At 33.4% G+C, this 18,553-nt stretch overlaps 1 protein-coding gene across 2 annotated transcripts; it reads left to right on the top strand.

Moving 5' to 3' along the window:
- The first annotated feature begins 2,143 nt into the window (after window positions 1–2,143).
- LOC132190848 (wall-associated receptor kinase-like 1) lies at window positions 2,144–6,750 on the top strand. Of its 2 annotated transcripts, XM_088510387.1 has the most exons (5): window positions 2,144–2,308; window positions 2,951–2,958; window positions 3,229–3,992; window positions 4,977–5,129; window positions 5,570–6,750. In XM_088510387.1, the coding sequence occupies exons 1-5, from the start codon at window positions 2,153–2,155 to the stop codon at window positions 6,748–6,750; spliced, it is 2,262 nt and encodes a 753-aa protein (XP_088366513.1). In that variant the 5' UTR covers window positions 2,144–2,152. The 2 variants fall into 2 exon arrangements, with proteins under 2 accessions (XP_088366513.1, XP_088366512.1); XM_088510386.1 differs by lacking the exon at window positions 2,951–2,958 and having other exon boundaries at window positions 2,147–2,312; window positions 3,186–3,992.
- Window positions 6,751–18,553: the final 11,803 nt, after the last annotated feature.

Below are 18,553 nucleotides of genomic sequence, written 5' to 3'. Positions count from 1 at the left end.
TAAATCCAATATCTGTGGAAAACACGGAAAAGTTAACAAAAAAAAAAAGAAAAAGAAAAGAAGTTATTTTGGTGAGGTTATTGTAAATGTTATGCTTTAAACAATATCAATTAGAAGGCACCACACTAACAATTTAGTAACAAAGCCGAATAAATTAAACAATATAAATTATAGATTGTTAAGTTACAATGTTCAACAAATTTGTTAAGTACTGGAACAGCTCAGCAAATCTTCAGCAAATCTTTAGATAGTTTGTTAAGTCTAATGTAGAGCATTTTTTGCTACAATGTTAGCTTTTAGCTATTTTGTTAAGTCCAATATAACAGTGTTCTTAGTGCTAAGCAACTTTGATGAGCACTATTCACTCACAAACCAATAAAAAATCAATAAAACTCCTCTCTTTCATTTTTTTTTTAATTTCTTTATTCACATATACTCTATTTCAATGAAAATTTGAGGAGAAATTGTATTATTTATATTGAAACCGTTGGGAAAATGTATATATTTTTGAAAAATATGAATGTTAGGAAAAGACAAATTTTACAAAATATCATTGTTGCGATAAGATAAATAGTAAAAAAATGACTATCAAGAAAACAAAATTTTTCAAAAATATGACATTATAATGAGATGAATTTCCAAAAATATGACCGTTAGGAAAAGAAAAATATTTAAAAATATGAATGTTAGAGAAAGTAAAGAAATATTTGAAAAATAATATTTAAATAGAATAATGAAAGTGTACAACTAAAATGCTAAGGCTATGGGTGCTTTGAAAAAAAGTGAATAGCTAAAATATATAAAGAAATATGATTTTTTTTTTTTTTTTTTTAGCTATTTTTGGCTAGTAAATTTGGTGTAGCCTCACCAAAACCATTTTTGGGTTATATTTGGTGAGGCAATACGGTAAAAGTGGTTAAAAACTCCCATTTTCAGCCTCACAATTTTAATGAGAAAAAAAAAAGGTGAGTGAAGAGTACTCACCATTTTAATTGTGAGTACTGTTTACTCACCTATTGAATAAAAAAGTAATTTCTCTCATTCCATTTTTGTTTTTTGTTTCTCTCTCATCTGTTAATAGTTAGAGAAAAATAAACAAATCTTTGAAAAATAATATTTAAATAGAATAGTAAAAGTTGATTGTTATAATGGTGAGGCTATTGGAGGTATTCTAAAAAAGTGAGTAGTTAAAATTAAAAAAAAGAAAAGAAAAGGTGTACTTTTGATTATTTTGGTGAAACTGCTAATAATGTTCTAATTGCTATTGGGGATATAAAGCATTCTCATCAAGTTTGCTAAAATAACTAAAAGTTTATTTTGACTAGCCAAAATGTTCAAATTGGTCCAAAATGCTCTGTAGTAGGCTCACCAAATTGTTGAAATATTTTGAGTGTGAACAGTGCTATCAACTCACCAAATGTAAAAGTAAAGCATAAAGAAAATACGAGACATTCTCTTTCCTCTCAATTTTTTTGTTTTCTCTATTTCATTATTTCTATATGACGGTTAAAAAGAAAAAAAAAACAAATTTAAAAAAATATGACCATTGAAAAAGACAAATTTTCAATGAATGATATGATTATTATAGTAAGAATAAAGATATCATTGAAAAATAATATTTAAATAGAATAGTAAAAGTGAATAACAAAATATTGAGCTAGATGTTGGTGATTTAGGGTTCGTTTGAGTTTGCGATTTTAAAAAGTATTGTGATTTAAAAATAACGATTTAAAAATGTGATTTTTAAAAACGTAATTAAAAAAATAAAAAAAATAAAAGTGATTTTTTAATTAAAATGTAGAGTAAATTTGCAGAGTAAGTGGAGGCGCCCAAAAAGTCACAGTTGTGCACCATCCACAATCCATGCACATGGGATTTAGGGGAGATCAATACTGGCTGATGGCTACTAGATTCATGCACAGAAGACAAAGACAATTTTTTAATGTTTTGGTTAAAAAAAAGGTTTTCATCCTTGGAGGTGAGAGTGAGACAAAAATGAAATGAGTTTTGTTACGTATACAGACCCATTGTCTTCTCGGCGACTTTTAAAAGGACGGTGTACGTAATGGGGTTATAAAAGGCGGGGGCTTGGGCTTATAGCTGCTTCACAATCCCATCATCATCATAGAGAGAGATGGTGGTGCAACTGCAAATGGTATTTCAGATCCTTTTGCTGTTGTGTTCAATTGATGCAATATCTGTTCAAGCAATTAATAGTTCATGTCAAAGAAGCTGTGGGAATGTTAGCGATATCCCATTTCCATTTGGGATAGGAGCTGGTTGCTTCGTTGATGAGTGGTTTGAAGTTGTTAGTTCTTGTGTTGGCTTAATTCAGTTCCAAAATGCAGAGGCTACTGTTCACGAGCTCAAACACTGATATAGAATGCTCAGAATCCAATCTCCACCATTCATAATGTAGATTCATGTGTTATGAACGCCCCTGCAAAATTTCAGCTCAATCGGACCACAAACGCCCATCGATCGGGGCTGTTGATCAAGACTGGACAGCATTTTCAGAATGCTGTTTCACCCATGTCCGGACATGCCTTCCCCGGGTCCGGACCTCATTTCCAGAAACTCAAATTTTGCTCCGCAAAGCCGTGTCCGGACAGCCCATTAACATGTCCGGACATCCCGTAAGTTTGAGGCCCAAAAACGTGATTTTAAGTGGTTTAAGTCTAGGGTTTTGTCGGGGGTATATATACATCATTATAGAAGATAGAAGTACGAATTTTCACCCCCAGAGAGTTCGTCGGAGGCTGTGCTAAGAGAGATCATATGTGGTGAGCGTTAAAGTGAATCTCTTAGAGTTTTAATTATTCCTTTGATAAATCTACGGTTGAGAAGTCTATCGGAAGGGTCCGGTAAAGGAGAATCACGTTGAAGAAGATTGTGAGCGTGGAGACGAGTTGTAGGCTTGTCGATCTTACAGAGTCAAGGTCTTGCAAAGGGTTGTAAGTGTTCCTAGTGTCTGTAATCTCTAGATAATCTTTTGATAGTGATTTCCTGGGTTTGGCTGCCCCGGAGAGGTTTTACTTTTAGAACGTTTTCTAAAAGGTTTCCTCTTCGTCACCAAAATCTTTGTGTGTGATTATTCATATTTTGGTGAATGTTTGTTTTGATATATATCTGTTAATTCCGCATAAAATTGTGATATTTATCTATTTAGAATTTTTCAGAAGTAGTTTGCAACAACTCTTCCAGCCCTCCCAAACCTTCCTTGAGGAGCTTCAACGACTATGGGGCCTCTCCCAAACCTGTTTTGAAGAAGCTCGACTTGGAGGTGCTCAACATTTCATTATTAGGAGGTACAGTTCGCATCAACTATCCTACATTTGTTAAGTGTACTGATTCTGGACCTGGTGGTTCATGGAGCCAATTAAATACGGAGTTAGCAACAAGCCCTTTCATCTTCTCCCAGTCCCAGAACAGATTCCTCGTCATCGGTTGCGACAACTTTGCCTCAATGGGGGACGTATTTGGTCCAAGAGCAACTTTTCATTATGAATTTGTTATTGGTGGGTGCATATCAATTTGTGACCCTCGCAGTGAAGTGGTAAATGCAAGTAGCTGCAATGGCATCAACTGCTGCCAAACCCCAATTCCTTCCGTTCTCAATGCGTTCAATACAAGTATGAGGCCAGTAAATAACGACGCGTACTATTCCAAAAAAGGCAAAAGATGCCAGTCTGCATTCTTGGTAGAAGAAAAGTGGTTCCAGAAACGTGGTTCAATTAAAATGAGCTCCATTATGTCGTACGTTCCTGTGGTGTTGGAATGGGGGATTCCTGATGCATCATTCTACTCACTTCCAATATCCAATAATGGCTCCGCCTCCACCGCTAATAATAGCTCCCCAAGCTACATTTGTTCTAATATTACTCAATATTATTCTTCGTCGACGTCATGGCATTATAATTGGAACTGGACTTATACATGTTCTTGCAAAAAAGGCTTTAAAGGAAATCCCTATCTTCTTCATGGATGCCAAGGTAAACTTTTTTGTACCACGTACTCTATTTATCTCTTAATTTTTTTTTTTTTTTTTTTTTTTCGTTTTTGTATGTGTTAATTAAATAGCTAGTTCTATGAATTAACACTTGGACAACACGTACGTATGCATGTAAGCGTCACAGGCTCACAGCAATTAATGTCCCCAAATACATGTGCCATGTGCGCGGACCACATGCAAGTATAAATTTGATTATATGATAAAATATCTTTTTGGTAGATGATTCTGAAATTTAGTTAGACAAAGGGAAGCTTTGTACTTAATTTTTGTTGTTTTTTTTTTCTTCCTATTTTATGTTTTATCATTAAATATCTTACAAGTCTTTTTATTTTTTATTTTTTTTCAGATAAGTACAAAATTTATTGAAAAGAACTAGATATTAACCTATTACGTAAAGGCGGATGGTCCCTTTTAAAAACAATTCCTTGCTTTTTCTTTTTTCCAATCACTTGCTATCCCTATATATATATATATATATATATATATATATATTAGATGGAATATCATTCTCTCAATTTTAAATGAAATTGATTTAAAATATTTAAAATTGATTTAAAGTTGGTATATCTAACTATATATATAAAGTCAATGTTAATACATCTTTTAAAAATTTAAATAATGTAAAATCATTTAAACCATTAGATGCATCAACTTTAAATCCTAATAATGAAATCGGGAAGATCATTCTCGACCCGTGCTAAATAGCTACATGTGCAACACATGTTGTATGATTAAATTTCTTATTTTTATTAATTTACACTTTTGGAATAATCCACGATATTGTCAAACTTTGCTTATTGAATATGAATTTGAACCCACAAAAATGTTATAATTCTAATTTAAATGATTTCAGTTTCTTATTTTCTTAATTTTACTTTTTAAATAATTAGAGATTTAATAAAAACTATGAATTTTTTCTTTTGATTTATTAGACACTAACCTTGTTTATCTTCTTACATGCCAGATATTAACGAATGCGAGAGCCTAGAGTCACCTTGTTTGAATAATGGATCCGAGAGTGTATACTGTGAAAATACTAGGGGGTCTTTCTTGTGTCACAGTCAGGTAGCAGTTGACCCCACCAAGCCTTCGGTTAAGGTGACCATAATTGCGATAGGTATGTTTATATTATTTGGAGAGGAGTGTTTAGCTTCCTGTTTTATTTTTCTTTCCAAAAACTACCACCCATGCACTGATGCACATAAGAAATCTCATATTTTGTCCCACATTGTTTTGATTGATTTTCTTTCACCTTGCTTGTTTTAATTGGTTCCACTTGTTTTGGATATACATTCTTTTAGGATAATTAATATTATATTTTGGAGAAAACTTTTAAAACACATGTTTTGAGAAAAACATTTATAGCACATTTCTCGAACAAATTTAAAGGGATCAAAATGGGCTCCACATGGTTACATTTTCTAAAACTTATGGCACTAAGATATACTCCTATCCCTTAAAGTGCATGCTCACATCCCAATCTTTTACTATAAGTCTTGAATTCAACGTTCTCAACACTATTGCTATAATCTTTTCCTATTACATTGTGTTAAGCAGGTATTAGTAGTGGCCTTGGGCTATTAATTTTACTTGTTGGTGGATGGTGGTCCTACAAAGTGGTAAAGAAAAGGAGGAAGATTAAACTAAAGAACAAGTTCTTCAAACGAAATGGTGGTTTATTGTTAAAACAACAATTATCTTCACATGAAGCCAATGTTGAGCACACCAAATTGTTTAATTCAAAAGATTTGGAGAAGGCTACTGACCATTTTAGTGTAAATAGAATACTTGGGCAGGGAGGACAAGGCACTGTTTACAAGGGCATGTTAGCAGATGGAAGAATCGTTGCAGTGAAAAAGTCCAAGGTAATTGATGAAGGAAAACTTGGAGAATTTATTAATGAAGTTGTCATTCTTTCACAAATTAATCACAGGAATGTGGTTAAGCTAATTGGCTGTTGTTTGGAGACAGAAGTTCCTCTACTAGTTTATGAATACGTTCCTAACGGAACTCTTTTCCAATACGTCAATGGCCAAACAGAGGAGTTTCCACTAACATGGGATATGCGCTTACGAATTGCAACTGAAGTAGCAGGAGCTCTTTTCTACTTACACTCAGGAGCATCCTCGCCCATTTATCATCGGGACATTAAGTCTACAAACATACTCTTAGATGAAAAATACAGAGCTAAAGTAGCTGACTTTGGGACTTCAAGATCCATTACTGTTGATCAAACTCACTTAACCACCCTAGTGCATGGCACTTTTGGATACTTGGACCCTGAGTATTTCCAGTCAAGTCAGTTTACAGAAAAGAGTGATGTTTATAGTTTTGGTGTTGTCCTTGCTGAGCTGTTAACTGGCGAAAAAGCAATCTCTTTAGCAAGGACGCAAGAATCCAGAAGTTTAGCCACATATTTCATTCAATCTGTGAAGGAGAACAATTTGTTTGATGTTCTTGATAGTCGAGTTTTGAAGGAAGGTAAAAAAGAAGAGATCATTGCGGTTGCGAACCTTGCAAAAAGGTGCTTGTACTTAAACGGGAAGAAACGACCTACAATGAAAAAAGTAGCAAAGGAGTTGGAGGCAGTTCAAGTGTTGCAAAAAGCTCATACCCTTCAACAAGATTACAAAGAGCTTGAATATGTCCAAGCAAAAATGTACGAGTCATGGGATGTTGTTCCATCATCAACAATGCCAACCTCATCTGTAGACGCCAAACCATTATTACCTTCTTAATTTGCATGAATCAGTATTTGTTTGATGCCATTTTATAGGCTAAATAATTTTCTGTTTACGTTGTAATTTCAAAAATCATTTAAGAACATGGATTAACCATATCCAATTCTAATGATAGTATAAGATAGTAGAAAGCTCCATGTTCAAGGATATAATTTTGTTGTTGGTGATACATTGAATAATCACCCTAGTACTAGACTCGCATATCACAACCACATTTATAAGATAAGCAAATCAATGATATTTACCAAGTTGAAGGAATAGGATCATCTCCAGTTAATGGTCAAAATATCTCTAGAGAGATCCTAGGACTATAAATGGGACATCTGCCCCATTAATATAAATAATAATAAAATATTATTTATACTTTAAAAATAATTAAAAACTAAAATAATAAAAAATTAAAAAATATTTTAAGGAGTGGTCGGCCATCCCATAGTGCCAAACTAAAAAAAAAAAACTAATGGGGTGGCCGGACCACCCTTGGCCGACCATTGGGGGTGGCTCTCAGGCCACCCCCAGCTAAAATGCGGTGGTCCAGCCACCCCTTATGGCCAATATGGGTGGCTTGCCATCTCTTACTTTTTTTATTAATTTATGATTTTTTTTTTTAAAAAAAATTTGAAATAATATTTTATTATTATTTTTTGTTAGTGAGACAAATGTCCTATTTGTGACTTTAGGATTTCTAAGAAGAAATCCTAGCCATGAACGGGAGAGGATGCTATTCCCAAGTGGAAACTATCTACACTCATGGTCATTAATGAGATACCTTATTGGAATCCATGCTATCAATTTGGACCAGAAGCCTCCCCCACTAAAAGGGGTACTCATGTAACGCTCCCAAAATGAATTAGCTATGGTAATTAATTGGAGGTACTTTGAAGTGCTACTAGTGTTGTTTCCAAATTAATTAACGTGATGTATTACCTATACACATATATACAAGTAAAATATAGCAAAAGTTTGTTGAGCTGTTAATTGGCAAAAAAGTGATCTCTTCAACAAAGACACAAGAAGTCCTAGACTACATATTTCATTCGATTGTTGGAAGAGAACAATTGGTTTGAAATTTTTGAAAGAAGGCAAGAAAGAAGATATCATTGCGGTCACCACCTTGCGAAAATGTGCTAACTTAAATGGGAAGAAACGGCCTACAGTGAAAGAAGTTGCAATAGAGTTGAAGGCAATTCAAATGCTGCAAAAAACTTCTAACCTTCAGCCAAATTGTGAAGAGATTGAATATGTTTGAGTATAAATGTATGAGCCATGGGAGGATGTTCTAACATCAACAATGTCAAACTCATATGTAGACAGCCCAACCATTATTATCTTCTCAATCAGTATGAATCAGTATTTGTTTAATGCAATGTTGTAGGCTACATCGCTTTATTTGGTACCATAACCATTATTAGACCCCAATTTCACTATCCTAAGTTACTTACCATCTTTATGGGTACACAAACAACCAATCATTGTACATAAATTTAGTAAAACTCCAACAAAATATTTAATTTTTACAAGACTTGTAGTAAATTGTACGGTACTTGTAGCAGAACTCCAACAAAATTTTACTTTTTTCAAAAATAAAAAATAAATATATTGAATTAAAAACAGAAGTTTCTTAAGTGTAGGCGTCCAAAGCCCATTTACACGGCAATGATAATTACTTGAACTTGCTCTCTCCTTTCCTTCTTGTATATATCGTCACACAAAATTGGCAAGCACTCTTACTCCCACCGCCATTCGAAACTCACCCAATTTAGAACCAAGTCTGATGCAAAGTAGATCAACATCTCTTAGTAACCAGGTAAACATGTCCACACATCATGTGTTCCCCTTCATTCAACAAAACTAGCTTCTAACAATCTAGTGTCTTGGACCCTTCTTATGTGACTTAATATAAATAGATGCACACCCATTTCTATTATACAATTATTTTACAATACTGACATGGCGGTTCCAATAAACCCTTGGATCACTTGTAAAAAAATAAATCTAAGAATTGGTTCAGAGTGCCATGTCAATATTGTGAGATAGGTATGAAATAAATATGTAATTTCAAACATTACTCGTCCATTACAACATACCAACAACCTGCCCTACCAATTGCAATCTAAACAAGACAAGAATCAAACTGCAATCTAAATAACACAAGAATTACAGATCCCATGCTCTAGGGCATGAGGTCCTCACCTTTGGTTAAATACATCACACACCACTTAAATAATTTCACCGGTCCTTCCATACGGACCAAAACGTTCAAAGTAGAACCACAATCGTGCTTAAACCTAGATAGAGAGGTTTTCTGGATATTCTCCTTATTTCCTGCAGTATTTCAGCCCATCATCACAACAGAGTGAACCCTACATATATAAAACACCTACACAGCAAATCCATACCAAACACCTATAACTTTTCTCGACATAATATTTGGAAATTACGACTAAGCACCAAAAAGAAAATCCATAACCAAGCCTTCCAATACGAGCAGCAATCACTAAAATTCAACCATCACCACCAACACCTAAATTGAATTGCCAATTAGAGACGACGACACAAATGTTTTTTTTTTTTTTTTTTTTTAATAATTGTAAGTTACACAAACACTCGGTGGGACTTGAACTCATGGTTCACCCTCCACCTGCTACAGAGGGAGGAAGTACCATTTGAGTAAAGAGATAATTATCTTGAGAAACATTATCAAATGTGGATATCCATGTGCATTTTATAATGTGACAGATATCTGAGACAGTTTCCACACCAGTTAGATGCTTAGAGAGACAGGTTTACTTAAGTTGATAATTGAACATCCACCGACTCAAAGATCAACCAAAACGCAGAGAAAGGTGTGCTTCAAAGATGAAGAGAATTCTCTTCAGCTCAACAGCATACTAGGGCCAAAACCAATGCTGAAATTAATATTTCCAAGCAAAATAGAGGATTGATAAACGTAAAAATAAAAACTAATTTATATTCATAATCCCTCACTCAACTAAGCCAAAAATACAACCATCTATCCTTACGACTTCACTTTTACTCTATTCGAAATCATAAGGCATATCCAAAAACAATATAAAAGGAAAACAGTACCGATTCCGAAGTGAATTTTCTTTTCCTTTTCCCAGCAACCAAACTGAGGACAACCCTCTTTACATATACCTAATAAACACCCAAAGTGCGACAACTTTGCCTCAATAGTGTACGCATTTGGTCCAAATACAACTTTTTCGCCTATTGAATTTATTATTGGTGGGGGCATGCCAATTTGTGGCGATGACTACAGTGAAGTGATAAATGCAAGTAGCTGCAATGGCATCAACTGCTGCCAAACCACAATTCCTTCACATCTCAATGCCTTCAATACAAGTATGAGACCAGTAAATACCAACTTTTACTACGACGGCGGAAGATGCGAGTCTGCGTTCTTGGTAGAAGAAAAGTGGTTCAAAAAACGTGGTTCAATTAATATGAGCTCCATTATGTTGTACGTTCTTGTGGTGTTGGAATGGAGGATTCCTGATGCATCATTCTACTCACTTCCAATATCCAATAATGGCTTCGCCTCCACAGCTAATAATAGCTCCCCATGCTACATTTGTTCTAATATTACTCAATACGATTCTTGGTCATGGCGTTATAATTGGAACTGGACTTATACATGTTCTTTCAAAAAAGGCTTCGAAGGAAATGTAAGAAATTCCATTAAAGTATGTCATTTATGTCACATATATTATTGTATTACGGTATTCAGTAATTTATTCCAATTAAAGCTTATTGTGTGAAATCAAATATTCAGAATTAAATTGCTGATTTAATTCTTGGGGAACAAGTATTTGATTTCAATCAAATATTCTAAATTAAATTGCTGATTTAATTCTTATGGAACAAGTATATGATTTCATTACTGATTTTATTTTGTGGCATCAATTAGCTATATTTATTTAATTTTTATTTCTTGATGGGAGGAATAATTAAGGTAACAACTCTAATTGAGGGTCCCTGACCTACCTATAAATAAGGCCTGTGTATTCCATCAATTGGCACTCACTGGTAGGCATAGGTCAGAAGAACCTCTCAATATTTTTATTTTCATTTTCCAGATTTGTTTCTGTGAAACTGTTCTTCAATTAGCTTGAGCAAAGCATGGCTAGAGGTATTTATATAATTATTCATTCCGCTGCTAATTTTATTGTCAATTAGAATTTAATTATATATTGAATTCTTACATGTGGTATCAGAGCCTCCTTTAGGCCATATTTGCTCAGTTTAATTTTGTGATATGCCAGTTATAAAATTTTAATTTTTTGTTTCAATAATATTTTATTTTGTTTATTCGATTATTGAAACAAAATTATGGTGAGGAGCATAAAGCATGTAACCCACGGCCATGTTGATATATTTTTGTTTTGCTTCTATTGAAATTAATTGAAAGGCCATAGCCAATTACTGATTTATTTGTGACCAAATTGCCCTCCTTCTTGTTTCTGTGAATCTTGGAACAAAACAACTTGGGAACCGAGAGACAAGCTAGCCAGAAAACTGCCCACCGCCCACCGGAACCGGAGCTCGCCGACTCCTCACTGCAGTGGTGTTGGCCGCATAAAGGACCGTTTTTTACCCTCCTGCAGCGGCGTTGGCCGCATAAAGTGAGCGGCAGCCCACATCGGGCCGCCTGTGACTCAAAGCAACGGCAGCCCTGCACGGGCTGCCTGTGGGTTTGGACGGGGCCACTGATCCCCGCCGGTCAGTGTCATCTGGGGCTACTGTGCGGCAGTCCTGATTGACTGCCGCATGAAGCCGGCAGCCCATCACAGTTCGGATGCACGTGAGCGACGGCAGCGTTGTTTTTGGCGGTGGTGCTGGACGGAACGCCGCCCCCTTGCCGATCACCGTGGCCGTTTGGCCATTGAGCGGCGGCCCTGCGTGGCAGACGCATGAGGAAGGCTAAAGGGCGGCGGCGGCACATGAGGAAGGTGGAGGGGCGGTGGCTAGGTTAGGGGTATTTCCGGGTTGGGGAGTTAAGGATCCGGGTAGGGTTTTCAAACCCATATTGGAACCGGGTCAGTGTCTTGGGTCATTAAGTGGGCTGACCCAAAAGCCCAATCCATTTAAAGTGGCCCATCCGGATTTTAAAAAAAAAAAAAAAAAATGGGGCTCATCTGGGTTTAGAACTTGGGTTCTTAAGACCATTAGGCTATGCAGTTTATTATGTTTCAATGTTCCATTTTTATTTATCTTATGATTTAAATTGTTCGGTATTAAATTATTGTTTCTTTAATGCATGAACTTAAGGATAGATTTATTCTTTTAATTGTTTCAATATAAATTGTTTGATGCTTGAACTTGAGAATAATTAACTAAGCCGCATATATTGGTGAATATTTATGGTATTATCCAAAATTGCAATCGGAAAGCTCTGGCAAGGCGTCTTGGGACTTAAGTGTGCCGTTGTGCACCCCCTCACTTACCTGGGACACTATCCGGTTGTACTTTGGAAAAATACTGTTTATCCACTGACATGTTGGTTTTGTCTTTTATTCTTACGAACTTTATTTTGGCATCTATACAATTATTGGATGTTAATAAAGTAGTGGTTATCATAATAATTTTGGGAGAGCCACAGCATCCCGATTTTATAATGATAATTGCATCAAGATCATATATGTAAACTTCATAAAGATAATTAACATCATGTTGTAATTAATTCATAAATTTAATTACTAATCCCCACAGGGACGTTATTATTTTTATGGCTTAATTAGAATAAGATAGTAAATTTAACTTTAAAAATAAAATTTCTCTTTGGCCCACAGGTACGGAGAATTTTATTTATTAATGTTAAATTTATTAGTCCTATTAATAAAGAGTAAATTTCATGCGTAATGCAACCTTTGCCCACAGGTAGGTTGAAATTACTATTAAATTAGCATTGGTTAATTTAAATAAATTCGATGTTAATGAAGTCGTAATTATCATAATAATTTTGGGAGAGCCTCAGCATCCCGATTTTATAATGATAATTACATCAAGATTATATATGAGAACTTCATAAAGAAAATTAACATCGTGCTGTAATTAATTCATAAATTTAATTTGCCAATCCCCACAGGGACGTTTTTATTTTTATGACTTAATTAGAATAAGATAGTAAATTTAACATTGAAAATAAAATTTCTCTTAGGCTCATAGATACGGAAAAATTTATTTATTAATGCTAAATTTATTAGTCTTATTAATAAAGAGTAAATTTCAAGCGTGATGCAACCTTTGCTCACAGGTAGGTTGAAATTTACTATTAAATTAACATTGGTTAATTTAAATAAGGTTATTTCATAGCATTAAAAGTATATTATTTTTCTTGGTTATTGGATGTATTACTACTGCCTTAATTATTAGTATTTTATGTTCCAATAATTCCTAGTGGTAATCTTTCATGACTGAAAAGAAAATATGCTTTTCACTTTGGGGTATTTGGAGACTGAATTGGCCATTCGTATGGATGAAAAATCAAGTACGCCACATGAGATTATTAAACATGAACGATTGTAGTGATTTAAATCACTTAAGTTTCAACGTTCATGAAATCTCATATCAAGGAAAGCATTAGGGTTTTATTCCTTAATGTTTTAGGGCCAAAGAAAGGTCGTTGAGGAACATTTAGTGAGTTCCAATAAGGCTTTGGCTTGCACCCTAATGGAAAAGCTTTAAAGTAAAACATTTTACAGTTTCAAAATGTGCCTGAGCACATTATGGAAATGAAGGACATAACAGTTCATTATAAAGTCTCTAAATATTGAGATTTTGAGTCATTTTGGTCAATTTTATTTTCTCTCATCTAAATATGGTATTTTTTCAAAATATCTTGTGGCACACATAAGGATAATTGGTCAATAAAGAAATTTCTGATCACGTGTGTTCAAGAAGATGAGAGATTAAGACATGAGAATCCAGAAGTTACTCATGTTACAAAAAAAGACCTTGATAGGCAATCATGTCCAATACTTAATGAATGGTGCCAACAAAGTGTTATGGCAATTAAGATACTTGTTTCTCTTACACTAAGAAAAATTATGGGCATATAAAGAATGATTGCATAAAGTATCATAAATGACTTGAAATAAAGGTGATCTCATACATCTACTGTGTCATGAATCTCTTTTATTGACTCTTCTAAATACTGTGTGGATTGAATTTGGTTTAGCGGTCCACGTTGTCAACATAATACAGGGTTTTCTAAATAATACTTGTTTACAATTGGAGGTTGTTGGGATCTATAAATTAATTTTAAAAAATTCAGTTATGTTATTTTGACCTTAATAATGTTTTTTATATATTCCACAATTCTTTTAAAAATTTAGTTTCTATATTAGTTTATTAAATCAAGTTTGAACATTATTGAAAATTTTTGGGGTAGAATATTAAATTGATGGTCTATTTAAAATTGATCTAGATCCCAATTTTTTGAAAACTAATCCCTGCATATAAATGTTGACATAAAGCAGAGTCTTATGAATGAGGAAATCCTTTATGTTATGGCATTGGAGATTGGAATATATCTCTATAAAGAATAAAATGTCGATAAATGATAGAGTTTTTTTACGACTCTTGAAATTTACTATCTTTGGTATTTATGTGGACTGCATTAAGGAAAAGCAGACCAACTATACCACTAAATATGCTAACAAAAGGATTTTTGAGATTCTTGAGATCATGTACAAGTGTAGATCTTTTCCATACTTCTTGCCTAAATGGTTAGAGATATCCTATCTCTTTCGGTAATAACCATATAAGGTTTATGTATCTCTATCTTCTAAATCATAAGGTTGGGGCATTAAATGCTTTCAGTACCTATAAGGTAGAAGTAGAGAAACAAAACAAAAGAAAATCAAGATCGTAAGATCTGATAGAGGTAGATAGTATTATGGTAGATACATGAAAAGGGGACGTGAAAGGTAATACTAATATTCTATTCTCCTAATGGAGTGAAGCCTTGAAAACCGCTGTGTATACATTTAACTCGATTCCATTCAGGATTGTCCATAAGACACCTAAATTAAAGAATGAATGGAACCAAGTTCAAATTGTTTACACATATGAGGTTGTCTTGCTATAGTGAGGATTTATAATCCACACCTAAGGTAATTAGCTTCAAGGACAACTAGTGGAATTTTATAGGTTATACAGTAAACTCCAAGGGGTTTAGGCTTTACTATTCTTCATTTAGTCCTAGAATTGTTGAGTCTAATATTCAAAATTTCTAGAGGACGCTAAACTTAGTGGAAGTGCTTATCCTCAAGGGATTGAATTAGAGGAAGCACAAGAGTTGACTGAAGCCCCTTCACATGAAGGGTGTTTGATTGTGCTTAAGAAAAATCAAATTGATTATCTTCAACCACAATCGGTTTCAGAACAGTCAACTCATAAGGAACAAGTTCCAAATGAACCTACTCAGACTTTGTCAAAAGTAAATGAAGTAGGATTAAGAAGATTTTCTAGAATAAGGCAACCAATAATCTCTAGTGATTATGTTGTATACTTCCAGGAGTCTGATTTTTATGTCGGACCTAAGGACGATCCAAAATTTGTTTTCACATCTTTTTGGGTGGAGATAACTTCACATTGTGTTTCAATGCCATGAAGGAGGAGATGAAATCTTTGGCTAAAATTCAAGTCTGCAATCTTATTGACTTACCAAAGGGAGTTGTAGCCATAGGCTGCAAATGGGTTTATAAAACCTAAAAGGATGCTTCCGGGTAATGTTGAACGATATAAAGTTAGACTTATAGCCAATGATCTTACTCAAAAGGAAGGCATTGATTATCATGGTATGAATAGCTCATTTTGTTTTAGAGCTATATCAAAAGGATGTGAAAAACAATTTTCCTGAATAAGGATCTTAAGGAGGAGATGTACATAAGACAACTTAAGGAGTTTTATTAATAACGGTCAGAAAGCTTGCAAATTAAGGATATCTATTAATGGACTAAGATAGGCCTCTCACTAGTGGTATATAATACAAGGTTGTTACCTCACATAGGTTTATTGAGAACCTTGTTAATCATTGAATATACCTTAAGGTCAATGGGAGTAAAGTTACATTTCTTTTAGTCCTGTATATAGATAATATTTTGCTTGCAAGCATTAATTTAGGTTTGCTACATAAAGTTCCTCTCACTAAAGTTTTGGGAGAGATTCAGAATGAAGAACTATGAATCTTCAGTAGCACCTATTATTAAAGGGGATAATGTCCCAAAATGTATTGGAACAAAGACAGATGAAAAATATTCCATATGTATGCATAGGTCTACATTAGACTTGACATTGAAATAGCAGTTGGACTATTGGGTCAATATAGTATTATGGAATATGCAATGAACCAAGAACTACAGTTTAACCTAAAGATACACTTACCATTTGGTGGTGTTTATTCAGGTTTGATTTTTGCTAAATGTGTAGATAGTAGATAATCAACTTCAGTACATATGTACTGAAGATGCAGTAAGCAGACTACAGTTGCTACATCTACCATGAAAGCAAAAGTCATTACATGCTATGAATTAATTACACATGCATTATGGTTGAGACATTTTTGTTAAAGGTCTCAAGATTGTCGATTTTATAGTTAGACCCATAAAGATCTTCTGAGTTAATTCTACTACAGTTATCTTTTCTAAGAATAAACTGAGTAGAAGCAGAAGTATGTATATCGACATAAAGTATCACTATGAAAGAGAGCATTAAGTGACAATAAGTGTCTATTGAGCATATAAGTATTGAATTAATGATTGCGGATCCTATGACTAAAGGTCTACCGGTAAAGAAAGTATAAAGTCATGTGGAATATACAGGATTCATTAATTCATTTGTGCTTAGTTTCTCTTTAATTGGTCTATAGACATAAAGGTTATGTTATAAAGATTTTTGTGCGCACATATATTATTCTTATCCGTGGGGATAAAATTAAAGTTGGACCCGAATGACTTATAGGAAGTTTATTCATAAAGTACATTATCCATAAAGTACTCATTTAGGGAGGTATTACACATCGTGATACATGGAAGGGACGGCTTATCATATAAAAGCTTTACCGCCATGATTCGTGTGTAGTATTCCTTGAGTGAGTGGGAGAATTCCATGAATGGTTGGAATAAATAAAGTATTAGTCATATCATAGAACTGAACACCATAAGGAATTTATGTGTCATAAGGGCCAAGTGGGAGAATGTAAGAAATTCCATTAAAGTATGTCCCTTATGTCACATATATTATTGTATTACGGTATTCAGTAATTTATTCCAATTAAAGCTTATTATGTGAAATCAAATATTCAGAATTAAATTGCTGATTTAATTCTTGGGGAACAAGTATTTGATTTCAATCAAATATTCTGAATTAAATTGCTGATTTAATTCTTATGGAATAAGTATTTGATTTCATTACTGATTTTATTTTGTGGAATCAATTAGTTATATTTATTTAATTTTTATTCCTTGATGGGAGGAATAATTAAGGTAACAGCTCTAATTGAGGGTCCCTGACCTACCTATAAATAAGGCCTGTCTATTCCATCAATTGGCACTCACTGGTAGGCATAGGTCAGAAGAACCTCTCAATATTTTTATTTTCATTTTCCAGATTTGTTTCTGTGAAGTTGTTCTTCAATTAGCTTGAGCAAAGCATGGCTAGAGGTATTTATATAATTATTCATTCCGCTGCTAATTTTATTGTCAATTAGCATTTAATTATATATTGAATTCTTACGGGAAATCCCTATCTTCTTCATGGATGCCAAGGTAAACTTTTTTGTACCACGTACTCTATTTATCTCTTAAATTTTTTTTTTTTCGTTTTTATGTGTGTTTATTAAATAGCTAATTCTATGAATTAATTAACACTTGTACAACACGTACGTGTGCATGTAATGATGTAAGCGTCACATGCTCACAGCAATGTCCCCGCATATATACATGTGCCTTGTGCGCAGACCACAAGTATAAATTTGATGATATAATAAAATATCTTTTTGGTAGATCATTCTGAAATTTAGTTAGACAAAGGGAAGCTTTGTACTTAATTATTGTTTTTTTTTTTTTTTTTTCCTATTTTATGTTTTATCATTAAATATCTTACAAGTCTTTTTATTTTTTATTTTTTATTTTTCAGATAAGTACAAAATGTATTGAAAAGAACTAGATATTAACCTATTACGTAAAAGGCGGATCCTTGCTTTTTTCCAACCACTTGCTATATATATATATATATATTTTTTTACGTATGGTCCCTTTTAAAAACAATTCCTTGCTTTTTTCCAACCACTTGCTATCCATATATATATATATATATATATATATATATTAGATGGAATATGATTCTTTCAATTTTAAATGAAATTGATTTAAAGTTGATACATTTAACTATATATATAAAGTCAATGTTAATACATCTTTTAAAAATTTAAATAATGTAAAATCATTTAAACCATTAGATGCATCAACTTTAAATTCTAATAATGAAATCCGGGAAGATCATTTCCAATCCGTGCTAAATAGCTACATGTGCAACACATGTTGTATGATTAAATTTCTTATTTTTATTAATTTAAACTTTTGGAATAATCCACGACATTGTCAAACTTTGCTTATTGAGTATGAATTTGAACCCACAAAAATGTTATAATTCTAATTTAAATGATTAAGTTTCTTATTTTCTTAATTTTGTTTTTTAAATAATTAGAGATTTAATAATAACTATGAATTTTTTCTATTGATTTATTAGACACTAACCTTGTTTATCTTCTTAC

The sequence above is a fragment of the Corylus avellana genome, chromosome 9 (genome assembly GCF_965113065.1).
Source record: "Corylus avellana chromosome 9, dhCorAvel1.hap1.2, whole genome shotgun sequence".
In the NCBI taxonomy this organism is placed as follows: domain Eukaryota; kingdom Viridiplantae; phylum Streptophyta; class Magnoliopsida; order Fagales; family Betulaceae; genus Corylus; species Corylus avellana.
This window is presented reverse-complemented; position numbering and strand designations above follow the sequence as displayed.

Bases quoted from the DNA above. Each gene is read 5' to 3' on its own strand.
- LOC132190848 (XM_088510386.1), top strand. From the start codon at position 2,153: ATGGTATTTCAGATCCTTTTGCTGTTGTGTTCAATTGATGCAATATCT. The intron at 2,313-3,185 runs GTTCTTGTGTTG...TTTCAGAAGTAG, and splicing joins TGAGTGGTTTGAAGTTGTTA to TTTGCAACAACTCTTCCAGC. The intron at 3,993-4,976 runs GTAAACTTTTTT...CTTACATGCCAG, and splicing joins TCTTCTTCATGGATGCCAAG to ATATTAACGAATGCGAGAGC.